Here is a 24,938-nt window from a genome sequence, read left to right as displayed (position 1 = left end):
CCTGCATATCTCTTTCCTTATCTGTGCTACCCGCCCCTATCCCCCTTTTGGCCACACTGTCCTGTCCCTCCTCGTCCCTCCAGCCAACTTCTTCCCACCTTGGGGCTTCTGTACGTGCAGTTTCCTCTGCCTGGAAATATCTTCTCCCAGATCTTGACCTCGTGTCTGAAATAGCCAGCCACCAGCCCTGGCACTGGGTACCTTCGCCCTGCCTCGTCTGCCCTGTGTAGGCCTTCTCACTACCAGGAATTCCGTGGTGTTTGTTGAGTGCCTGTGTCTACCTCTAGAATTGCAAGCTGCATGAAGCGAAGGACTTGGTCAAGCTCATCTCTGTACTGGGAACGGTCTGGCACATAATAGATGCTCAGTTTATATTTGGTGAATAAAACTGTGCTTCCTCCAAGCCCCACCAGCCAGCACTTTCCACCTCCCTTGTTCTATAAACTGCACTCTCCAGGCTGCAGCCCCTACCGTCCACTCTCATACCCCCGCACTCCTATCTTTCCATCACTTTACACGGTTATAAGTGGACATTTGTTTGTGATTGTGTTATTACTCTCTGCTTTCCCCACTAAACTTTGGGCTTCCTGAGAGCAAGGACTTAGTTTATCTTTGGTTCCACTGTGTTCTCTTCTCCCGGCTAGTATCCAGTGGTGCTCGGTGAGTACCTGAATGAACAGATGAATGAACCAGTGAAACAGACAAGGCTGACCCCAACTTCTCTCATATTCAGGCCCAGGCTCTTCGCATTTTGCTCCCTCCTGGTTTGGAACTGAGTCTGATTGAAGCTCCAGAATACAGCGATTGCTGGCCTGACGTGGTTCAGAACCGGCTCATTTCTAGTGGCACAGGCTCCCAGAGTGGCTGACAGTTGTAATGACCTTGCAGTTTCTTAGGATGAGGTGCTGTTTGTTAGCTTCCAGTTGAACATCCCCAGTTATCTCAAGGTGGTGTTTCCTCCTGAATCTGTTTTTTAATCAAAATGAAACTTTGCCCCTGAAGACAGAAGCAACTAGAGAAGATTTCTATTTGTGCCACTGGATTCTTCTCTTAGGAGGAGGTGTGTGAAGGAAGGCTGATGTTGTTGGGGGTGTGTTTAAAGATAAATTTTATGTATTTATTTTTTGTGAGTCCTGAGAGTAATACATGTTTATCATAGCAAAGTTACAGAAATCAGAAAAGTGGAAGAAACCACATCTAGTCTCACCACCCACAGACAACCATTTAAGCAGTTTGGCGTATTTCCTCCAAGTCAGTTTAATGTACATTTTTGCCCTTTTTGAGAGGGTGTAATTCTGACCATACACTATATTTAAGTGTGCATCCCCTCCTTTCCCCATTTAACCTTATGTATAAATTAAATATTTTTGTTTAAAAATACTTCAAAACTACTTTTTGTGACTACAGAGTATTTTATCACGTGGGATTGTATCATACTTTTCCTAAACTGTTCAGTTATTTACCCTTTACCTTATCTTTCGTACCTCTCTTAATTTCTTTATCTTGCTCTGTGTGTGTGTGTGTTAATACACCATCTGAAATCCTTTTTGGAAAAGACAGGATATAGTATATATCCTGTATAAAAAGTTCTAAATGATAACTAAGCAATTATGGTCATTTTACATTTGTTATAGGATATTGGCGTGTTGATGAACATTGTTATGCGTAATGTTTTTTGTATTTAGGATTTTTTCATTGAGTAGGTTCCTGATTTGGAGTCACTGAATCAAAAGAGTATGGGTATTTTAAAGGTTCTTGCTATTTATTGCCAAATTGCTTTCCTAAAGGCTCTCTCACTCTCAGGTGAGGAGCGTGCCCATGTCAGTACCTCCTTACAGCAGCAGATATTATATTTTTAATGATCTCTAATTTGCTAGATAGAAAATGGCATCTGTAGTCAATTTGGAATGTGTATCCCTGAGTCCACATCCCAGTGCTGTGGGTGGAGGAATGTCCGTGAAATACTCTATCCGAGATTTTGTCTTGCAGCTGACTTTGGTGTGTCTGCCAAGAATCTGAAAACTCTGCAGAAACGAGATTCCTTCATAGGAACGCCTTACTGGTAAGTTGTGTAGCTTCTGGAAATGGAATGGTGGACTGCATGTTGAACTCAAAACTCGCCAAAGTGACCTCTGGGTAGTCCAGAGTGAGAGAGGCCAGAAGGCAAGGGCTCCTGAGTCAGGCCGCCGGTATGAGCTCAGCCTCAGGATCTTACTAGTGACGTGATCTTGGGCAAGTTGCTGAGTCTCCTCCTGCCTCAGTTTCCTTATTCATAAATTAGGGCTACAACAGCATCTACATAATCGGGTTACTATGAGCAAGAAATGAAATGGTGCACATAGAAAGTGTTCCATTAATAATAACTAAACTGAATCCCTAAAAATATGCTTCAGTTTTTGATTCATTCAGCAGGGATGTATCGAGTGCCTGCTCTGGGCTGGGGCTGGGCATTGTGAAGATACAAGATCAATTTCTACCCTCACGTGAAGGCTCCCTGGACTTCTCTAGTCTGTTGTGTTTCCTTCTTTTCCAAAACTGTTACTTTAAAAACAAAATAAAAACTCTGTCATTCAGTTTCACACCAAACTACCTTCTGTTTTGTCTTGTTTTCGCAATTTTTTCATGTGCATTACTGGCCACTGTGGAGTTTAGGCTCCTTTCTTGCTTGCTTATTACTGTTAACACTTTCTCTTTCTCTCTCTCCTTTTTCCCTCTTTCTCCTTTTCTCTCCCATCCCTTCTCTCTGCTGTTGCATGCTCTCCATCCCCCCTCCCACCCCCAGTTTTTGCTTTGCCCACCCACCCTTCTCCAGGACTCTGTGTTCTGGATTGTTGCTTCCACCTTGTGGTAGGAATTGGGAACTGCATCAAGACATGGCAGGGGAAGCTGCCGTGATGGCGTTTTTCTGTGTGAAGACCGTCCTAAGGAAGACAGTGGGACGTAAAGTAATGCAGATCGTGATTTGGGAGTGCTGCCACCCCCTGACATTGGCTTGTGGTGGCCCTTGACCCTGGATCTCCAAGTAGAGCCTGTGGAGGCCAGATCCTTAGCCCTCTATTGTCCCTTGGTTGGTTCAGGATGGCCCCCGAGGTGGTCATGTGTGAGACCATGAAGGACACCCCGTATGACTACAAAGCTGACATCTGGTCCCTGGGCATCACTCTGATTGAAATGGCCCAGATCGAACCCCCACACCACGAGCTCAACCCCATGCGGGTCCTGCTTAAGATTGCCAAGTCAGACCCTCCCACGCTACTGACGCCTTCTAAGTGGTAAGGAGCAGGGAGACCTGCCTGGGGTGTTTGCCTGGGACCAGTGCGCGGGGATACAGCTGGTGGGATTGGAGAGGTGCATGTTAGGGATGCACTGGTACAGCTTAGCCCCAAAGTCGGGGAGAGGTTGGGACCTGGGGGGTCTCCAGTTCTTTCTGAGCTCTCTGGGCCTCTTTATTCCCTCTGTGTTCTTGATGTGAGATCCCCACCAAAGCAAACTGAGTAAGCCAGAGGAGCAGATCCCACTGGGAGAGTAAGAGCTCAAGCCAAGCCCCAGCTGCCACGTGGCACAACCCCAGGCTGGGGATTGTGGGCTTGTGTTCAAATCTCTGCAATGCTATAATTCTCTGTGTGCCCTCGGGCAAGTCCCCACCCCTCTCTGATTTCTGCATCCCTGTTTGGAGAGTGATGTCCATGATGAGAAGGACATCATGTAGCCCCTGTCACCTCCATTGTTTCAGCCCATGAAGGCACCCTTTGTCCTTTGAGAGGTGTGTTAGGGAAGCATATGACAGCCCAGGAGAGTGGCATCTGAGACATGGGAACTTTTCTCAGCTCTCACCCTGCTCTGAGCTCACCACTGATACCTGTTCTCCTAGGTCTGTGGAGTTCCGAGACTTCCTGAAGATAGCCCTAGATAAGAACCCAGAAACCCGGCCCAGTGCTGCACAGCTGCTGGAGGTAAGTGGATTTCCGTCCTCCAGGTGGGCTATAGCTCCGTTCTGCCCTGCTCTTCTTTTGGAGCCGGAAGGAGCCTGAAGTGTGGAATATAGATGAACTCATCAGTGACTTGGAAGCTGCTTGCATACCTTACCTTGCCCACCCTGCCAGGCAAGAGTCAACCTTGTATGCAGGGCTTTCAAGGACGGCAGTCAGGCCTGCTGTGCTAACTCTTTTCTGCACGCAGGGCCAGGTCTTGGAGGGTAATGCAGTGCCTTGCAGGCCAAACCAGAACTTGGCTTAACCCTCTGCGTAGTAGGTCAGACAGCATCTGACTTACATGTGCAGGGGTCCCTCTGGCTGCTATGTGGGGAATCAGGGAGCCTAGCCTGGATGATCGCTGACTCAGTGAGCATCTCGTCAGCTGGCTGTATGGCCTTGGGGTAGGGAAGTGGATGGTGGTTTCCTTGAAGCTTTTTGAAATGTTGGAAGTAGCTGTGATCTGCCCTTCACCTGGGCTGATGCCTCGTGGCAGGGCATCCATAGCTGGCAGCTGCTGGGGTGAGCATTGGAGTGTTCGCCGCAGAATTCATTCTGAAGGCTGCATACACCACCCACCCAGCCATCCCCAGATCTGCTCATCCCTGTCTCCATGCCACGGCCACTGATGGAAGAGAGAGGAAGTAGCCTGGGTGGTGCCAGGGGACTGTCCTTTCACTGCCTTGTCCATCCTGGTCCTTCCACCTGTGTGACAGCCTCCGAGGCATGGTGGAAGGAAAAGAGGAAGATGCCACACCAAGCACCTGAGCCTTTCTTTACGTTCACCCAGCTTTTCCTGACTACCTACTGTGTGCTAGGCACTGGGCCTGTGGTTGACATTCTGGGCTATGATGTATCCCAACCAACTTAGTGATTGCAAATGTGAGCTGGGGTTGGAAAGTCCTGGGTTAAAATCTCAGCTCTGCCACTTACTGGCTGGGAGTCCCTGGGCAAGTATAACCTCTGTGACTCAGTTCTCATTCTGAGAAGGGGATTAATAGCAGTGTCCCCCTTGCAGGGTTGTTGTGAAGATGAAACGAGAAGACATTGTAAAGTGCTTAGTGTAACAGTTAAGTACTGTGCTCAAGGAATGTTTAATGCATTGAATTCATTTATTTATTAAAAAATAAAAAGGAACCAGGATGCAAGATGGGGTCTGTCACAATTGCTCCTTTGGAATCTCTGCAGTCTATTTGTAAGCAAATATCTGAAGTGCTAGAAGGCCTCGTTTTGTGCGTAGTGTGGTGTTTGGTGAGGCAGCATGGGGAAGGGAGTGGACTGGGGCTGCCCAGAGGTGAGGATGGCATGAGGCGGCTGTCACTGTCAGATGCAAAACCTCCAGGCCACTCAGGCCGACCGTTTCCTGTAAGCAGGCACCTCCTGCCCTGACTATCCGGCCTCCAGGACATTCCGCGGGAAGAGACCAGCTGTCTTCCATCCCCACACAGCAGCCCCGAGCCTCAGCCTGAGCCAGGAATTTCCGTTCTATAGTTGGAAAAAATGTCTTGCTGGAGGATTCTTAATGTACGACAGAAGGGGTTGCAGAAAAAAGGAGAGATCGCTTGAGATTAAAAAAGCAAACAAACCAGCTTTTCCAAGGGCCTTTTTATTTCTGAGTTAGGGAGGATAGAAGCATTGCTGACCTCTAAAGGGGAGGACACTGAGGCTTAGAGCAGGGAAGTGACTTGCCCAAGGTCACCTGGCTTTGAGTGACAGAGGTGGGCTTAGATCTTGGCTTCCCAGCCCCCTGTCCCAGAACAGTTTGTGTTCCTACCCCGGACCTTGATGTGTCTGCCTATTTCCAGGAGATTCCTCCTGGCCCCTCTTCTTTCCCTCTGTCCCTCCACGGGCTGAGTGACATATGCCCCCAGTGGTGTGTGACTCACTCATTTACTCGTGCAGATATTTCTCTGGGCTGGTCTCACATAGTGGTTCGTAACCCAGGCTCTGAAGTCAGGAAGCCCACCCTGGAATCTGGACAGTCCTCAGTGTGGATAGTATGTAATGTGAGCACGGTGGCTGTCACGTGTGCATGCTCAGTGTATACCTGCCGCATTTGCTCTTACACCCGCCAGCTCTGTCACAGCTGTTCCTGTCAAGGTTGCCAGCAATTTCCATAGTGTTGAACACAGCAGTCATCAGCTCAGGCCTCAGTGCTTGTCTCACTGTCCCCATCAGCAGCAGTCGACCTTCCCCACCTTCCTGTTGGCACTTGACCTCCAGGTCTCCCCATGCTCTCGGTTTTCCTTCCTTCTCACTGGTCCCTCCTTCTCAGTTTCCTTCACTTGCTCCTCATCTCTGTGGACGTGCACCGGTGCTCCCCTCCGTCTCCACTCACCTTGATGATCTCACCCCGTGTGCAGCCTCTCCCGACTCTGCCTCCAGCCACAGTGCTGTCCTATGCCAGACTCTCATATCCAGCCGTTCATTCTCCATCTGCCGCCAGATTTCCAATAGGCTTCTCAACTTGACACTGAGCATTTAGATCCTTCCCCAAATATGCTGCACCAGTGGCTTTCCCATCTCAGCTGATGGCAGTGCCCCCTTCTGGCGGCTCAGGCCCTAAACCTTGCAGGCAGGCGTCCTTGGCTCCTCTCTTTCTCTCATGCTCCATATCCATTCCATCAGGAAATCCTTCTGTCCAGTTTCAGACCATGCCCAGATTCTGACCACCTGCCACCACCTCCATGGCATGCACTGCCTGAGCCGCTATCACCTCTCACCTGGACTGTGGCCTCCTCACTGGCCTCCCTGTCATCTTTCAGTCTGTTCTCAGCCCAGCAGCCAGAGGGGACCTTTTAAACCTGTATCAGCTCATGTCCTTCTGTCCAAAGCTCCCTAGTAGCCCCCATCTCATTCAGAGTGGAATCAAATGTCTCAGTGACCTGCAAGACCATATAGGTGTGACCTGCCCACCACACCTCACCCCTCTGCCCTCCTCTCTTCCTCTCACCCCCTCACTCTTTGAGTGAGGCCTGCTTGCTGTTCTTCAAACACACCAGGCGTACTCCTGCCTCAGGGCCTTTGCACTGGCCGTCTGCTCTGCCTGGAATGCTCCTCCCCCGGATACCTCTGTGGCTGACTCTCCCCTTCAAATCATTGCTGAAATGTCAGTTTCTCAATGAGGTCTCCTCCAACCACCCTATTTAAAATTACAAACCCACCACACTCCCCATCTTCCTAATTCCACTTTCTTGCCCTACTTTTTATTTCTCCACAGCACATAACACTCATATCTAACTTCCTTGTTTATTATGTTTATTATTGTTGAGCTCCCTAGCTAGCATGTCAGCTTCCTGAGGACAGCAATCTTTGTTTTGTTCATTGATGTGTCCCAAGAACATTGCCTGGTATATGGAGAGCCCTCAACAAGTATTTGCTAAATAAATGTATTTTTATGTAAACTGTTATATAACCCTCACTCTGTGCCAGGTACTATTCTAAATGCTTAGCAAATGTTAAGTAATTTAATCTTCATAACAACCCTGTGAAATAGGTATCTTGATTGAACAAATGATTAAACTGAGGCACAGAGAGGTTCAGTAGCCTGCACAGAGTCACACAGCTTGTGAGTGACAGAGCTGGTATTCTGATCCTGGTCATCTGGTTCCAAAGTCTGTGCTCTTGACCACTCTGATAAGCTGCCTCACTGAATGAATGAAGGAGTGAAAGAGAAAGAGAGAGAGGGTAAAGAAGACTAGAAGGGAGGGAGGGTGGATTGAAGGAAAGATGCTGACACCTGGGAACTTGAGAGCGTTATTAGGCATTTTCTAAAGCCAGTCTTGAAGTGTAGGACCCCTCTGGCTGATGGTTTCTAAACACATAGAGGAAAAATGGGCTAAAATTCTTGGAAAAGATATCTTTAGGTCGTGGGAAAGGTCCTGGCAAGAGGGCAGGAGCCAATCGGCAAACAATGTGACACCAACTGTCCTGGCTTCTCGGCGTTCCCAGCAGAGATGGCACTAAATAGCCATTCCTCTTCCTGAAGTGTTTAGTCACATTCCCCTCTGATCCAGCATTCTGCTGGGGACATGTGTGCCTGATGCAGCCTACCTGGTACAGGCACACAGAGCATTTGGCCACCTGGGGAGGTTCTACACCTTTGTCTCTCTAATGGGCCTTGGCAGTGAGGGGGTTGGAGGAACAGCCTTCTCTAAACACGTCCCTGGAGCTAGCGGAGCTGACACGTGGCAGAGGCAGCCTGTGCATTGTGTTCCAGAGCCGTTTACAAAACGGTGTTTGGGCCTAATCATCCACAGCGGGGCTGCCCCGTCTGCCAGCCCCGCTTGCCCTAGTGTCCAGGGGAGCTTCCCTGCTCACCTGCCCTTCCATCAAAGTCTTCCTTCTTCAGAGCTTCTCCCTCTGCCTCCTAATGACCCTGGGGTGCTCAGGGGAGGCAGTGGAGCAGATGGCTCCTGGCCGTGCTGAAAACCACTGATTTGGTCAATATGTGTGGTGCCCTGATGAAAACCTGGTATTTCCAGCCTGTGCCTGCATTATTTATTTCTGCCCCACTGCTTCAGCCACTGCAGCTAAGTGTCCCATGGCATCTTGCTCAAGGTCACATGTGTGAGGTTGCACGATGTGGACCTCATGAACCTTTGGGATCTTGGTTCTCACCCTTGGTTCCAAAAGGCTGTGCATTGTGGGCATGTGGGAGGGAAGAGGAATGGCTGGTAGTGCCAAAGAGGCTTTTCTGATGGTGCTGATGGTGGTGGTGGTGGTGATGATGGTGGTGATGGTGGTGGTGGTGGTGGTGATGATGGTGGTGATGGTGGTGGTGATGGTGGTGGTGGTGGTGGTGGTGGTGATGGTGATGGTGGTTGTGGTGGTGGTGGTGGTGGTGATGGTGGTGGTGATGGTGGCGGCGGCGGCGGCGGCGGCGGTGGCGGTGGTGAGGGTATTGGTGATGATGATGACGGTAGTGATGATGACAGTGATCATGGTGATGACAATGGTGATGATGATGGTGATGGTGGTGATGATGTTGTGGATGGCGATGATGGTGATGATGATGGTGATAGTTGCCATATTTTGAGCACTTACTATAATGCTTAGAGCAGCCATACTGTAATTCCCAGTATACAGATGAGCAAACTGAGGCTCAGGTAGGCTAAGTGACTTGTCCAAGTTGGTGGTGGAAGCTGGATTTTATCCCAGGTGGTTTGGCTCTGGAGTCTACAGGCTCCTACACTACCTTGCCTCCCGTGATTAGTAAGCCCTTATTAATGCCCCATTCAAGACGTCCTGAAACCACATAGCAGCTGAGCGACATCTTTAATGGGTAATGGTTAACGTTATTGCTACTCTGCAGCCCCTGGTGACTTTTGGGAATAGTCTTAGCGGCCCACCAAGGCCCAGGCCTCTGCACACACTGCCGTCCTTCCTCTCCCAGCTCATCTCATCTCCTCTCTCGAGTGCTCCCACTACCTGGACCTGCTAGCCGCTCCTCCGTCGCACCACACTCAGTCCTATCATAGAGCCTTTGTACCCGCTGCTCCTCTGCCTGGAATTCTCTTTGTCCAGATCTTTCCCTGGTGGCCCCTTTGCATTCCTGAAGTCACAGCTTGAATGTGACCTCCTCATGGAGGCTCCTCTGACCACAGACTTTAGTCTCCACCACCCTCAACTGTCCTGCTAACAGGAACTGAAATTATCTTGCTTGTCATTTGGTGACATTCCTACCATCTCTCAGAGACCTTGCCTGATTTGTTCTGCCGTATTTCAGCACATGATACATTGTTGGCCTCGAGAGGTGGCTGTGGATGAATCAGTGAATGAATGGGGTGGTGAGAAAGAAAGAAAAGAAATTAAATCCTTCCAATCTTCACTAGTTTGGGCTAACTAGGGAAAGACTGGTTTAGGAAACTCTGAATGATAAGGCTCTTTAAAAGAAGAGATATGTATTGCTTTTAAGTTTGCAAAATAAGCTGCCTGAGTTGAGGAGGGTGTACCTCCCCGGCCTTCCACCAGGAACTGTTATAATTGAACAAACAGATAAGAATGATTTGTGGTGAACGTATCAGTTCTGAATGTGTTTTCAAGGTGATAGATGTTTATTCTTTAGTCATTCAAATTCTTGCCCAGCAATCTTGTTGACAATGTTCCTGATAAATTTTCTGATAGTAAAAACTACGAATTTCATTAGAGCCTTCCTGTAAATTTCACGTGAACAAATTACAACTTAGTGCTGCCTTCCACCCCCACTCCGACATTTTCTTTCCCAGCGGCCCTGGGTGAGTTTAGTGGACTGAGGAATCCCTGACCACACCCTGGTACTGGCGATAAGATGTCTGAGGATGACCTTTTACCTGGATGGCTCATGCCGATTTAATGTCAATAAGACCTTTTGCTTTGGTTCTGCAAGATCCATAAAAGAGCGTACGCTTTTAAAGACTGTGACATTGCTGTATAAACCTAGAACAGAACATACACCACCCTGCCTCAAGATTTTGTATTTCCTTTCTTAAAATGAAACACATCTGTCTACCCACAGACATGTACAGAGATGTCCATAACAGCTTTATTCATAGTTGCCAAAAATGGGAAACAACCCAGATGTCTAGTAGCAGCAGAATGAAAATGAACTGTGACGTATTTATACAGCGGAACACTGCACAGGAATAAGAAAGGAACAATTTACCGAAACACATGACGATGTAGGTGAATCTCACAGAAATGATGTTGAGTAAAAGAAGCCGATGAAAAAGACTACCACTGTGTGATTCTGCTGACGTGAAGTTGACCATCAGGCAGAACTAATCTCTGGAGACAGGCAACCACGGCAGGGGGCGCAGTACCTTCAGGGGGAGACGGGAGCTTTCTAGAGGGATGAAAACGTTTTGTATCTTGGGCTGGCTGGTGGTTACACCAGGTGTGTATGTGAGAAGCCACCGAGCTTCATGATTTGTGAACCTTACTGTATGAAAGTTATTTTTCAGGGCTGGCAGGTGAGCTTAGCTGGTCAGGGCACGGTATTACAACACCAGGGTCGAGGGTTCAGATCCCCCTACTGGCCAGCCACCAAAAAAAAAAGTTATTCCTCAATAAAATATATAGTATATTTTTTAAAACTGTATATTAAAACCTTTCAAAAAGGAAATAAACAAATATACAAACAACCCCCCCACAGCCCCTGTCATTGCTTGAGCTTCTGCTGCTAAGAACTTTCGTGTGCATTATCTCATTGAATCCTCAGGACCTCTCCGGTGGGTTTGACATTATTGTCTCCACATCAGAGATGAGGAGTCTGCAGTGCAGAGAGGATAAGTGACATGCTCGGGGTCACACAACTGGCAAGTGGCAGAGCTGCAATTTGCCCTCTTTCCACCCCACACAGGACTTTCTGAGCTGCCTCTGGGACTCTCTTGCCAACAGCATGTTCACATCTTGCTCAGAACTGCAGCTGGCCTTTTCTGCCCAAGGGGATCAGCTCCCCCAGCCTCTCCTACCCCACCCCGATCCCCAAATTGTTCTAATCCAGGTTGTCTTGACTCCTCAGCATCCCTTCGTCAGCAGCATCACCAGTAACAAGGCTCTGCGGGAGCTGGTGGCTGAGGCCAAGGCCGAAGTGATGGAGGAGATTGAAGACGGCCGGGAAGAGGGGGAAGAGGAGGACCCCGTGGATGCTGCCTCTGTAAGGCCAGGACAACTGGGGGCTGGGGAGGGACGGATCCCAGCAGGCCTGGGCTGGTGTGGGAGGGGGTCTGGAGGAGGCTCAGGCAGGACTCCTTTCTGTTTCTCCTGGCTCACAGTTACAGACACCCACGCTGCAGATTACATAAGATGGCACATGGGCCAGGGTGAGGCAGGAGGGGGTATTGACCAGATCCTGTGAGTTTTCAGGAGAAACCAGGAATCTAGATTTTCACATGAAATCTTTTCATTTTTAAAAGTTGGTAACTGATTCTTGTTTCCCAGCCTATTTTCTTGTTGCAGCTCACATACAAAATGAGAATGTTTTTAGCACACTTTGGGAAAAATAGATGAGGCTGCATATCATCAGAGGTAACAGACTAGGGAGCTCCAACCACCTGGACCTTGTCTGGCTGCCCTGAGTACTGCGGGGACCCATGTCTTGGAACACATGTAACTCATTTGCAGCTTCAGCATTTGCTGTAGTTAAATTGATATTAAGGCTGATTTAAATTTGTAAAAACCATTTCAGCCAAGTGAAACATGTCTGTGGGATGGATTCTGTCCTGAGCTGCTGCTTTATGATCTCTGGTCTAGCTATCTGGGGTTGGGGTGCGGAGGAGTTCTTCTGGAGGGAGACTGGCTGTCCAGATGGTACCATGTGCCTAATGAAGCAGGGGCTGGACTTGCCCCGTCAGGGGATGGAGTTGGCCCACATCCTCATGCTGTGAATGATACAGCAGCTTTCTCAAGTTTAATTCAGTCCTGGGAAGAGCCTGAGGCTGGTGCGAACCCTTACCAGGATGCAGAAGAAAAGCCCCTAGGAGGGCGAGCAGTCTTGGCACAGTAACCACAGCCATTCGTAGAGCCCCTACTGAGTGCCAAGCACTCTGCAGCTCTGACAGAGAGAAACCAAGGCTCCATTTTACAGATGGGGGAACTGAGGCCTGTGTAGGAAAGTAGCTGTCTGAGCTGATAGGTGGCAGTGTGGGTGTCGTCAGGGAGTAGGAGAACCACAGTGGGGCCTGCCACAGAGGTGTCAGGCAGCAAGGCTGGAGAGGGAGGCAGAAGTGGTAATGCCCAGCCTCTTTTCCCATGGGCAGGAGGCTGATCTTCATCCTGAAGGCAGTGGGAGCCACGGTGGGTTTCATGCAGGGGCTGGGTACTGGTGTGGGAGTGACAGAATGAAATCCAAATTTTTGAACCATCTCTCTGGGTGTTTAATAGAAGGTAGATGGAGTTGCTTCTACTAGCTGCCATATCTAAAGTCAAAAACCTGTGGCTGGCAGGACCCAAAAGAATGCTTAGAGTGTCATTCCATTAATATCAAGTTTATAAGCAGGCAAAACTCACCTATAGCACTTAGATAAAGGACAGTGACTATGTTGAAGGGAGGGAAGGGACTGCCACTGGGAAGGACGGGGGTTTGGGTGCCCCTGGGGCACAGCAGTGTCCCCTCCTGACCTGGAAGGTAGTTATGTGGGTTCTCACTTTCTTCATCAAGCTGGATGTTTGTGTTTTATCCACAGAAATGGGTGTTCTGTTTCACCATAGCCATGTTTTCAATACTTTCTGCCCTGCAAAAACTCTAAAAATCAAAAACAAAACTTGAAAGTTAGTGGCCAGAAGGCTGAATCCAGCCCCCAGATAGGCTTGGTTTGGCCTTTATACAATTTTTTTTAAAATTTAGAGTTAGTGGCCATCTAAAAATCAAGAGATGTCATGCAAAAATCCAGATTTCCAACTCGTATTGAAAAATTGGAAGGTCTGGCCACAGAGGGCCCGCTTTCCCATATTGTCACATTTGGCTGGAGCAGAGTAGCCACTGTCCTCTCCAGATGGGGTATGAGCTGGCTAGTTGGCCACAATTGCCTCCACTCTTAGGAGGAGTAACAGCTATTAAATTGAGCTAAGATTAGAGACAGTCAGGAGATACCTATTTCTCAAAATAAGTAGTCATTTTATTAGTGGGTAGGCACTAGTGAGTGGGGAAGACTGACTTAGAATGATACCTCCTCTACTCTCCTGACCCAGGGCCACTTCACCTTGTGAGTGTCTGACTTTCTAACCCCACCACATTTCTGATTCTTATCTTGGACACATGGCAGCACGTCTTTTTTTTTCTAGCCCCTGGTGAACCACACGCAGGACTCTTCTGAGGTGAATCAGCTGAGCGTCAGTGCCGACAAGCCTCTCAAGGAATCATCTCCCACCCTGCTGCCACCCAGCCAGCCTCAAGACAGTGTGAATGGACCCTGCAGCCAGCCCTCTGGAGACAAATCCCCCCCAAACACCAGCCCCCCAGATGTGACCCCTGGAAATGAGAATGGCTTAGCAGTGCCTGTGCCCCTCCGAAAGTCCCGACCAGTGTCAATGGATGCCAGAATTCAGGTGGCCAAGGAGAAGCAAATTGCTAACCAGGGTGGGGACCTCAGTCCAGCAGCCAACGGTTCCCAAAAGGCAAGCCAGAGTCGGCCTAACAGCAGTGCTCTGGAGACGCTGGGTAGCGAGAAGCTGGCCAATGGCAACCTGGAGCTCCCTGCCCCAGCAGCTCCAGTCCCTTCCAAGAGGGACTCGGACTGCGGTAGCCTGTCCACCTCTGAGAGCATGGACTATAGCACCTCCCTATCTGCTGACCTGTCCCTGAACAGAGAGACGGGCTCTCTGTCCATCAAGGTAATGCCACCTGTCATACCACAGGCTTGCAGCAAGAGTGTTGCAGGATGTTCCACAGCTCAGTTTTGGTTTTTGCAGAATTTAGTGGCTGCCTTGCATTTTAAGTGGTTCACAAGGATTGCTCTTTCAGGAGCTTCGAGTTCAATTCATAGTTTAATCTACAAAATATCTGGGTTTGGTATGGGATTTAGTAATGTCAAGCAGTTGGTTTGGGTTTGAGTTTCAAAGTTTGGTTAAAGGGCCGGCCCCGTGGCTCACTTGGGAGAGTGCAGTGCTGATAGTGCTGAGGCCACGGGTTCGGATCCTATATAGGGATGGCCGGTGCGCTCACTGGCTGAGCGTGGTGCAGACAACGCCAAGCCAAGGGTTGCTATCCCCTTACCGGTCAAAAAAAAAAAAAAAAAAATGAAAGTTAATTAAAAAAAAAAAAGTTTGGTTAAAGACCCTGGTAATACTTGGGCGTGAGAATTCTAGCAGTGGAAGTTTTCTTATTTGGGGGGCAACTATGTGATCTAGCTGATGACCAATAGATTCAATTAGGGGAAATGGGCTCACAGCTCTCTTCCCTGGTGCAGGGGCCTTTCTGGAGGTGGGTAACGTGAATGACAATATCATTGTCATGCTTGAGGGATGACAAACACTGTGCAAAGTGCTTTCAAAAGAGCACAGGGGGCTGGCTGGTTCGCTTAGTTGGTTAGAGCACAGCCTTGTAACACAAAGGTCACAGGTTCGGATCCCTGTACCAGCCAACCACCAAAAAAAAAAAAAGAGTACAGGGCCTCTTTCATTCTCCCAATTTGCAGACGAATAAATGGAAACTCAGAGAAGTCAGGAGCTAGCCCAGGGCCAAGTAGGTAGGAAGTGGGGAGGTGGTCAGACCCCCAGCCCTGAACCCCACATGCTGTTCTGCCTTCCCAGGGGGAGCCATGGCCCCCCTCTCCTCAGGTGGCTGGAAGGGGCTGACTCCTTTCCCTGCCTGCTCTGATGTCATCCAGGATGTTTATTAAATTCACCATTGGTCACCTGACTCCTCAAACAAGGCTGATTTTAGGGAAGGTGCTATATCTTTTTGTTTTTTTCTTTCCAACATTTACTCAGTAAAAAACACACAGTAGAGACTTAAACATATTTGCTAAATGAAATGAAGCAAAAGAAGGAGAAGCAGCTGGCTAGCCTGACAGCTTCGGGAACGGAAAGAAAGTGCAAATCTGACAGGCTGCCAGGACAAGTGTAGACAACAGCTTATATGTATAAGCGTCATCTTCCCTAGGACAAGTGCCCTGTCCTTTCTCTTCTTAAAAAGACACTAAGTGTTAAAAAAAAAAAAAAAACAAGTTTTGTTGCCGTTTTTAAATTTTTTTTTTTCAGCTGGTGGGTATGGGGATTCGAACACATGACCTTGGGGCTATAAGGCTGTGCTCTAACCAACTGAGCTAACCATGCAGGTCCACTGTTGTTTTAAATAAGGCTGACCCACCTAGAGCAGAGTCTCCCCCACCTCTTCTCCAGAGTGTTGAGAACATTCCTCGTTGACACAGTGAATCAGAGAACACAGGTTGTTCTGATAAGAGGCCACCAGCTGCATCCATGCCCCTTGGCACGACTAGGAGCCTGTTACTTCAGGGATGGGAGGCCCTCAACTAGGAGTGGTTCTAAGCTGAGGGCTGAGGCCTGGGTCTTCCTGTCTTCTCCTCCACTCTCCCCATTGCCGCCTCTATTCTCACTGCTAGTCTGACCCATCCTGAATTGAGTCCTACAGCATGTGAGCTGGACACTAGAGAGATGAGATCGGGTGTGATGGCTCCGTGCTGATGCTGTGCAGAGTCTGGGTGAGGTGCCTTGGGCAGAGTGTGCAGGAGAGAGGATCCCCACCCTCAGGGAGCGAAAACTGTCTGCAGGTTTTAACTCAACTCAGCGATCTGCTGCAGGAGCCTCCCTGGCTTGCTCACTCTTCTCTGAGGGTGTGGAAGGCCCTTTGGCCTGTGTTGGAAAGTCAGGGCTGGTCTCCACTAGGAAGGGCCCTCGAAACCAGCCGAGAGGTCAGAGGCAGTGGGCAGAGGGAGAAGCCATGAAAATACCAGTGCAAGCCCTAGGCCCTCATGCAAATCAGTGCAAGAATTTCCAGCGGATATGTCTATGATAACACCATAACACCTCCAGGAGTCTGGGCAGCACTCTGTTAGCAACTGCGTGTGAAACGTGCGATTATTCACAGTAAAAGATAAAGATTATGAATGAGCTCGTGGCGGCCCCTGACAGGTGTGGCTGCCAGTGGAGTTCAGGCCAGGTCAGGTTTGGCTGCCAAATCAGTTGCAAAAACAACCTTTGGTTTTTGGAGCTGCTTTGGATTTTGGCACTGTGGACAAGGGATCATGGTCTGTGATAGTAACTGTCAGAAATAAATAGCAAGTATTTAACACTTGCCATGAGCCGGGCACTGCTTTGGGTGCCCCCCATGTATTCTGTCATTAAATCTTTGTAACCACCCCAGGAGTTGGGCACTGTTGAAGCTGGAGGTCAGACAGGATGAGGGATTTGCCAGGGTCACAGAGCCAGTAAGTGGTGGAGTGAGGATTAGAACCCAGCTCTTTTTGATGCCATATCCTGTACACATGAGAGTCCTGGTGGTGAAGTGGGGGAGGCCCAGGGCAGTGTCTAAGGCTGAGATCAGGGAGAGGAAAATGGATAAACTCAGACACTCGGGTCCCCAGGCTGAGAAGCTTGAGGCAAGAGGGACGATGGACAACTCCATCCTCCCCGGGCAGGGCTGGGGTTGTGGGGCCAGGAGGGCTATGGGCCTCACCTCTGTGTCAGCCATGGATTCTTGGCTGAAAGGCTGAGCTCTGCCTAATGATTTTCCCTGGCCAGGATTCAAGGCTGCACAATAAAACCCTCAAGCGGACACGAAAATTTGTGGTGGATGGTGTAGAGGTGAGCATCACCACTTCCAAGATCATCAGCGAAGATGAGAAGAAAGACGAGGAGATGAGATTTCTCAGGCAAGCCTGGGAGGGGTCGTCGATGGCGGTAACAGGGGGGGAGTGTGCTGAGAGGGATGGGTCTTTGTTCTTTTGGTGAGAAGACTGTCTGTCTGTCTACCACATGAAGTGGGAGACCAAAGAGACAAAAGGAAACTGTTTTCCTTGAGATCCTGTGCTTCTCCAGCCGTCCATCCGTCCACCCATCTGTTCATCCATCTACCCATTCATCCACCCATCTATTTCATCCATTTATTCACTCATCCGTATACCAAATGACTCATCCACCATCCATCCACCCTTCCCTCCATTTATCCACGCATCCATCTATCCATCTATCTACTTATCCATCTCTCCACCCAACCGTCCACCCAGTCGTCCATCCATCCACCCACCCACCACTCACCCATCCATCTACCCGCTCATCCCTCCCCTCATCCCTCCAGCCATCCACCTATTCATCTACACATTCACCCCTCCACCCATCTACCCATCCATCCATGACCCATGTATCTGCCCACCCACCAGGTTTGGGGACAGGTTGTTGACCCAGATAGATGAAACCATTGCCCTTGTAGAACTTACACCTAATAGGCCAACACACGATACACAAGATAATTCTTGATTGTGGTACATGCTGTGCGGGAAGTGACGGGTGATGTGATAATGAGTGACTGGGCTGAGGAGCAGGCTGCTCCAAGGGAAACCACCTGAGCTGAGCCTGAAGGTGAGAGGAGCAGGCCCCACAAAGAGCTGGGGGAGCACAGAGGGCTGCAATGCTCTCAGGAATAACTGCTCGGCTTGTTTAAGGAACTGAGAGGACCGGGCTGGAGTGTGGAGTGTGAGGTCAGAGGGAGAGGGTAGCGGGGAGGTCTGTGAGGTGGCAGGACCCAGGTTATGTAGGCCTGTGGGTCGGGGTGGAAGAATGGGTTTATTCCAGGTATAGCAGGAGTGAAACAGCTCGAGAGTGACCTGCTTGAACATCCCATCCCTTTTGAAAGATTGTTCTGGCTGCTGTGCAAGCCTGGGCTGCAGAGGGAGCAAGACTAGCACAGGGAAACAGGAGATCCTGTCCAGATTCAGCTGTGGATTCAGGCTAGGACAGTGGCCAGGAAGAAAGAAGAAGTGGTCAGAGTCAACATACGTTTTGGAGGCAAAACCAGTGGGACTGGGAGGTATTGGGCTGGGGAGGAGGGTGTAAGACAAAGCTATTTGCCAGGAGCCATCTCTGCACTCTTTGGTTGCTTGGTCCCCTTAATAGTCCTTCTTAGGGAGACCCTATTTCCACATTTTGTTAATGAGGAAACAGTGTTTCTTGGCAGGTAAGTTACTTGCCCTGGATTTCCCAGTTGGGAAGGGGTACAGCTGAGATGCTAACTCGGTCTGTCTGTGTGTAAATTCCTCCAGGTTTCCACTGGACCATGTAGCTTCCTGGGGGCTGCTGGGAGGGGTTGGGGAAGCTTAGCAGTTAAGGAAGCCTCAGAACCGTGGAGCTCCCCTGGGGCCAGGCCATTGCAGGACAAATTCGTTATTAGTTTGGAGAAAATTTCTAGCCCATCAAACACATTCATATTTTTAAAAAGCACAAACATTCCAAAGCCAAATAGAAGCAGTTTTGGATGTTCTAGGACACTTCTGTCCTCTAGGAGCCAGGGGCATGAGAGATAGACTTTTCATTAGAGGTGTTTCTGCACATACACACACAAATATTGGTGCCATATGTGTGTTTTGGGCAGGCTAGGGGAGTGGTTGCTCTTGGCAGATGACACCGCCTTCTGTTTTAATGGTCACCTGGGATGTCCCCTGGATGTTTAGACCTCAAGGGGTGGGTTTCTGTCACCTCCCCATTGGGAAGTTCAGGTTCCCAGGGTTGAGATTACAGATTTGCCACACCCCATCGAGAAGCAATGCCCTCTAGTCCTGTCACTGGGCCCTCACCCTCCCAAGCAGAGCTGCTGTGTGCTGCTCAGGTTGGAAAGGTGAGACTTGGAGGAGTGACAGAAGGATGTGCTCATAAAGAAACAGGCTTGTTTTATTGGCCTTTGTGGTCTGGAAGTCTGAGCATCCTGTCAACCAGGCCAGGCCACCAGGCTACAGGCTTGTAGAAGGTTCTGATCACTCCCCACTGGCCCAGGCCCATGGGCATACCTGGATCCCAGCATCTCTGGAAGATTGGGTCCCATGTAGGCTTTCAAACCATGTGACAGTGTTTATCACTCTCTTGGAGTGAGGCTTCTTGCTCGGAGTTCCTTCTGAAATTGCCTGTGCTGTTCCTTCCTTCTGGAGCCGTCAGCCTGTCTCCTCACCTGCCTTCCGCTGTGAGGACTCAGGTGGGCTGGGGTGGGGATGTTAGCACCTGGCTGCCACCTTCTTCCTGTATTCCTTTGTCTTTTGTCGATTGTTCTCTGAACCTTAGGTTCTCTTGAGTCAGGATTTCCATTTCTTTAACACTCTGGAAAAATCTGCTTCTCGCTTCTTGCTTTCCTGAAAAGCAGAGGCTCATTCAGAAACTTCCTATGTGGCTTTAGAAAGTGTCTCTGGCTTTTCCCAGACACACGGGCCACCATTGCTTCTTCTTCCTCATCATCACTGGAGCAGTTGCAGCTCATGGAGCATGTGCCACACGCCAAGTAAGCTCTCTTCATGTGTCATCTCACGTGTCCCTTGAAGACCTCTGAGGTAGAGATAATTTACCTCATTTTACAGATGAGAGAACAGAGGCCCACAAAGATCAAGTGACTGCCCGATGGCACCCGGCTGGGAAGTCAGCAGAGCTGAGTCCAGCAAGCCCCCTCTGACCTCAGAAAATGTGCTCGGCCATGCGGCACTGCTGGTCTCTCCTCAGTGCCTGGCACGCGGTTCTGAAAGTAGTCAGAGCCCAATCCCAAGAGGCTACCAGGGGGCCCCCTATTCACAGTCAGGAGGCCCAACTTCTGTCTGCAGCATTTAAATTTCTTTTCCTTTTCTTTTCTGATTACATAAATGATAAATATCAATTTTTAATGGACTTGCCCGGAAAGAAACATGGTTAACCCTCTCTGGGGCTTATTCCGCCAGTATTTTTCTGTGAGTACACACACAGTAGCAATGTATATGTTACCAAATTAAGGTATACTATGTGGTTTAGGTCAAATTTTTATTGTATTTATTTTTTGAATAGGTAATTTAATGTTATGGTTCAAAATTTTTGAAAAGAGGAACCAGTGGACCATGAAAAATCTCTCTCCCTCACTTTCTTGCCAGGCATCCAGTTCCCTGTGTTAATATTTTATGGTGTAATTCTTCCAGAAATACTCAGTGTTTAAACAGGAAAGCAAACACACATACACATGTACACAGACACATATTGTCTTTTTTTTATTTTTCGCCCAGATGATAGGGTAGCATAATAGACCCAGTCTTCAACATCTTGATCTTTTGACTTAGACAGCATTCCATATCTGTTCATAAAGAATTGTTGTATTTTTAATAAATGTTTTCCCATTTAATTAACTATTTTCTAAAACTGGATTTTTTAATATTTGTATAGAAGTCCATCATATAGATATATTTTAATTTATTTATTAGACCTATATGGATGGACATTTGTTTCTAATTTTGTACTGTTATAAATGAAATAGTTACAAACATCCGTATTCAATGGAATTGTACTTCTATAAATATTTCTTTAGAGTTGATATCCAGAAATGGAACTACTGTGTCAAAAGACATAAACTTAATGCCCAAGTCCTCCAGAAATGTTGTAACAATTTATACCCATCAGCAATATATGAAAATATCAACTTCTCCTATACTATTTTACTATTTAGTTTATTTCTTTTTAATTTCCATTTCATGACCATATAGATAATTTTAAAATTATCTATATTAGGATATTTCTCTTTTATTGATTTGTAAGTACTCTTTACATATTAAGATTATTGTTTTGTCTGACAATAAATGTCAGATGAAGCCTGAGTTCTAGTTGTGCCTCTGCCAAGATTTGTGTGATTCTGTTCCATGATCCAGCCCTCAGTGTCCCAACCTGTGAGTATTGTGATCTCTGAGACCACTTTCTCACTGTGAAATGTGTGCATCTTTAACCCTTCAGGCGCCAGGAACTTCGAGAGCTTCGGCTGCTCCAGAAAGAAGAGCATCGGAACCAGACCCAACTGAGCAGCAAGCATGAGCTGCAGCTGGAGCAAATGCACAAACGTTTTGAACAAGAAGTCAATGTAAGCGTGAGAAAAGATGGGATCCTAGAGGATGTCTTGCCTCCATGTTTTCTTTAAGTGGAAGTTGCAGAGTGAGAATGATTGGGCCGTGAGAGAAATTCACGATAATTACCCAATTCCTGTGGTTTCCCAATCTCATTAGGCAGTGACTTGTAAACACAAAATGGCATGCAGGTCATGGTGATCCTCTGTGTCACACAGAAGGATCTCAAGAGGGGAAATAAGCTTTGGTGAACACCATGCAACAACCCCGCAGGGTTGATAGTCTGGTCTCCCTTTTGCAGATGAGGAAATGGAGACTCAGAAAAGTTAAGTAACTTACCCCAGGTCACACAGCAAAGAGATAGTAGAGCTGGGATTCAAACCCAGGTCTGAGTACAAGCTCTAAACTCTCTGCTATTCCATTCTCCATCTCCCTCCCAGGTATAAAGTGACTTTGCTGAATTTCTCTGAATTTCTGCTCTTTCTAGACCAAGAAGAAGTTTTTTGACACAGAACTGGAAAATCTGGAGCGTCAGCAAAAGCAACAAGTGGAGAAGATGGAGCAAGACCATGCCACGCGCCGTCGGGAGGAAGCCAAGCGGATCCGCCTGGAGCAGGATCGGGAGTACGCCAGGTTCCAAGAGGAGCTCAAACTGATGAAGAAGGAGGTGAATATGCACTGGGCAGGGGCAGGGCTGTCCAGGAGTTTCAGGACTCTGTTGGTTGCGAGTGATGGAACCCCAGCTTAACCTGACCTCAGCAACAGAGGGATTTGGGGGAGCTTGAGTACCTGAAAAGCTCAGGCCCAGGCAGGTCTGGATCTGTCTGCTCAAGCAACGCCATTAGGAGCCAGTGCTTCAGCTTTTGGGCTCTGTCTGCCTCGGTGTTGGCTTCGCTCACAGGCAGGTCCTCACCAGGTGGCTCAGGCAGTGTCCTTTTCCTCCTTCCAGCTTAGCAGCCCTGGCAGAAGGGAAGAAGGAAGGCATGGTGGTCCAGAGGATCCTGAGATGCTGTTGCCAGAGGGGGAATGGGTTGCTAGGTGGGCAAATACCATGGGTCCTCTGTGCCCTACCCTCTCTCCTTCCTGCTCCTCCTCCCAATTGGCGGGGTAAGGAGAAAGTGCAAGAAGGTAGCTGGTCCTGAGACAAGAAAGGAAGGTACATCTCTCAATTTGCCCTAGAGAAGGGCATGAGGGTCTCAATGCAGCAACCCTGAGGGGCTGAGACTTTCTTCCTTTCCTAGACTCTAAGGAGGAAGACAAGTGGGGAGGAAGCCCCCAGGGCAGGTGCACCAATCTGGCTATTCCCAGTCTCCAGCTGAGAGCAGTGGTTGAACAGCCTCCAAGGGTGTCCGCAGTGCTGGAGCCCTCAGACCTGGCTCCCAGACTCTTCCCCGGTAGGCGTGGCACCTGGTGGGAGCTGCCCGTGGAAGCCAGGGCCACCGGCCTGCTGAGCAGGGCTGGGGCTGGCGTGAGACGAGTGAGACACTCACGTGGGGCACAGCATTCAAGGGACAGCCAGAAACTCAATAATCAAGATAAATAATATGCTAGTGTAATATTTTTAGATAAAAATGAATGTAAAAACTTCATAATGAACAGAGTATCAGCTTTTAGAATAAAGAGAGGATCCAGCAGGACCGGGATTTGGGTAAGGTGATGAGACTGGGTCCTGCAAGTTTGGGACTGGATCCTGTCTTTAAAATTTTGATATTTTGTTTGTGAATTTTTTTTTGGCATGAATTTTGATTTTTTAAATGTTATTTTTCTTGATTACTGAGTTTTTGGCATCCCCTTAAGTTTTGTGCCTGGGGCGAGTGCCTTATGTCACCCTGGTGCTAGCCCTCCTGCAGGGAGATGGTCAAATGGGCTGGGGGTAGGTGGGGGGCAAAAGGGAGAAGCTGACCCTGAGCATGTCCCCAGCTCCTGTGCAGAGAGGCCTGGGAGTCAGGCCTCGTTCAAGTCATGGCTCTGTGGCTTGCAAGCTGTTTGGCTTTGGACAAGCCATTTCTTTGAGTCCCAGTTGCCTTCTGTTAAAATGAATTATTTAGGAACTGTTTTATTGAGTGTGGCACTGTACTGGGTGCCAGGGATAGTGCAATGAACAAAATAAATAGGGTCCCTAACCTTAAGGAACTGTCCATCTCTAGGGAAGCCAGAAAACAAAACACAAATACACCATCAAATAAATGAAACAGTTGCCAACATGCTTTGAAAACAAATAGGCTGGTTAACTAGAGAAGATACGGAGAGATCTGCTTTAGAGTGGTCTGCGAAGGCCTCTCAGCGTGTGAGAGCAGAAGGATGCTGCCACACAGAACATACCCTGAGAGTGGGACAGCATGTGCAAAGGCCCTGAGGTGTGGGAAAGAGCTTGGAGTGGAGTGCTCAAAGAACTGAAAAACGATCAGTGTGGCAGGAGTTTAGGAAGTGATGGGGAGATTAGCTCGAGATGAAGTTGGACAGGTATACGGAGCCCGGACCATGTAGGGCAGTGGGCCCTGAGCAGGAGTTTGTTTATTGCTGTTAGCATACAATCCTCACCCAGATGTTTTAAGCACTAAATGAGAAGTACTTTAAGTGTTAGACCCAATGTCTGCCCCAGAATAAGTGCTCAGTAGATGCCAATTCCCCTCCTTGGCTCTTGTCTGTGCCCCATCACATACACACACCGTGTGTGTGTGTGTGTGTGTGTGTGTCTGCGTGCGCGTGTGCACGCATGTACTTGTGTGTATAAGGAATTGTGGGGAGCTGTAAGAGTGAAAAAGAGATGAAGCTACTGAGGAGGTACCTCAGGTAGGAGAAAGGTAAGGGGAGGCCACAGAGCTCCTCACCCTGTGCCAGAACCTCCAGTACCTGCCCTTAACTAAGTGGGACTTTCTCATTCGCAGGATTCCGTAAGGGTTTCGGGTCTGCTGTCGAGCTCTGAGGCAGTGTGTGGATCTGGGACTGAGGGTTCTGCTCAGACGCAGTTTTTTACATTTCCTTTTTCTCTGGGTATTTTCCTTCAGAAAGTTTCCATGGAACAAAAAGGCTTGATTTCTTTGCTTTTTTGGCTTTTTGAGGAGGACAGGGCTCCTGCCTTGTAGTAAGACTGTGTCTCTGTTACTGTCCTTCCATGTAGGCAAACGTACTTGCTTTGTATGGCTCACTTATTAAGAGAGCTGATGTCTTTAATGTCTTTCATGGTGGAGCCAGCAAAGTGTAAGCTTGCATTTACTTTTCGTTCCCAGAGCTAATTGTTGGGGTTTCATTACTTATTCATTAAACATACACATTTTGAGCTCCTACTGTTGTGCCAGGTCCTGTGTTAGGCAGGGGTGAGTGAATCATGCACAGCCCCTGTCCTCAGATTTGCCATCACTGTAAGAGGCCATCAGCATGGAAAGAGTTCAGTGACTGTAAGAAGTGTGACGACGTACTGCACATTTATCAGAGGGAGTAAGGAGGAAGACCGTCTCTTCAACGTGTAAACAGAGGAGCA

The 24,938-nt window shown here is 48.5% G+C and overlaps 1 protein-coding gene across 1 annotated transcript in view; it reads left to right on the top strand.

Moving 5' to 3' along the window:
• Nucleotides 1–24,938, top strand: part of STK10 (serine/threonine kinase 10) — a 121,078-nt gene that overhangs the window by 64,279 nt on the left and 31,861 nt on the right. The window contains exons 5-12 of the mRNA XM_063086605.1: nucleotides 1,990–2,062; nucleotides 3,078–3,272; nucleotides 3,872–3,953; nucleotides 11,473–11,607; nucleotides 13,734–14,282; nucleotides 17,151–17,281; nucleotides 21,351–21,474; nucleotides 21,945–22,124. Coding sequence (XP_062942675.1) covers nucleotides 1,990–2,062; nucleotides 3,078–3,272; nucleotides 3,872–3,953; nucleotides 11,473–11,607; nucleotides 13,734–14,282; nucleotides 17,151–17,281; nucleotides 21,351–21,474; nucleotides 21,945–22,124 — 1,469 coding nt within the window. The remainder of the gene's footprint in view (nucleotides 1–1,989; nucleotides 2,063–3,077; nucleotides 3,273–3,871; nucleotides 3,954–11,472; nucleotides 11,608–13,733; nucleotides 14,283–17,150; nucleotides 17,282–21,350; nucleotides 21,475–21,944; nucleotides 22,125–24,938) is intronic.

This window comes from Cynocephalus volans, chromosome 2 (genome assembly GCF_027409185.1).
Source record: "Cynocephalus volans isolate mCynVol1 chromosome 2, mCynVol1.pri, whole genome shotgun sequence".
NCBI lineage: Eukaryota > Metazoa > Chordata > Mammalia > Dermoptera > Cynocephalidae > Cynocephalus > Cynocephalus volans.
The sequence above is the reverse complement of the archived record's forward strand: the minus strand, read 5'-3'. Positions and strand labels throughout refer to the sequence as shown.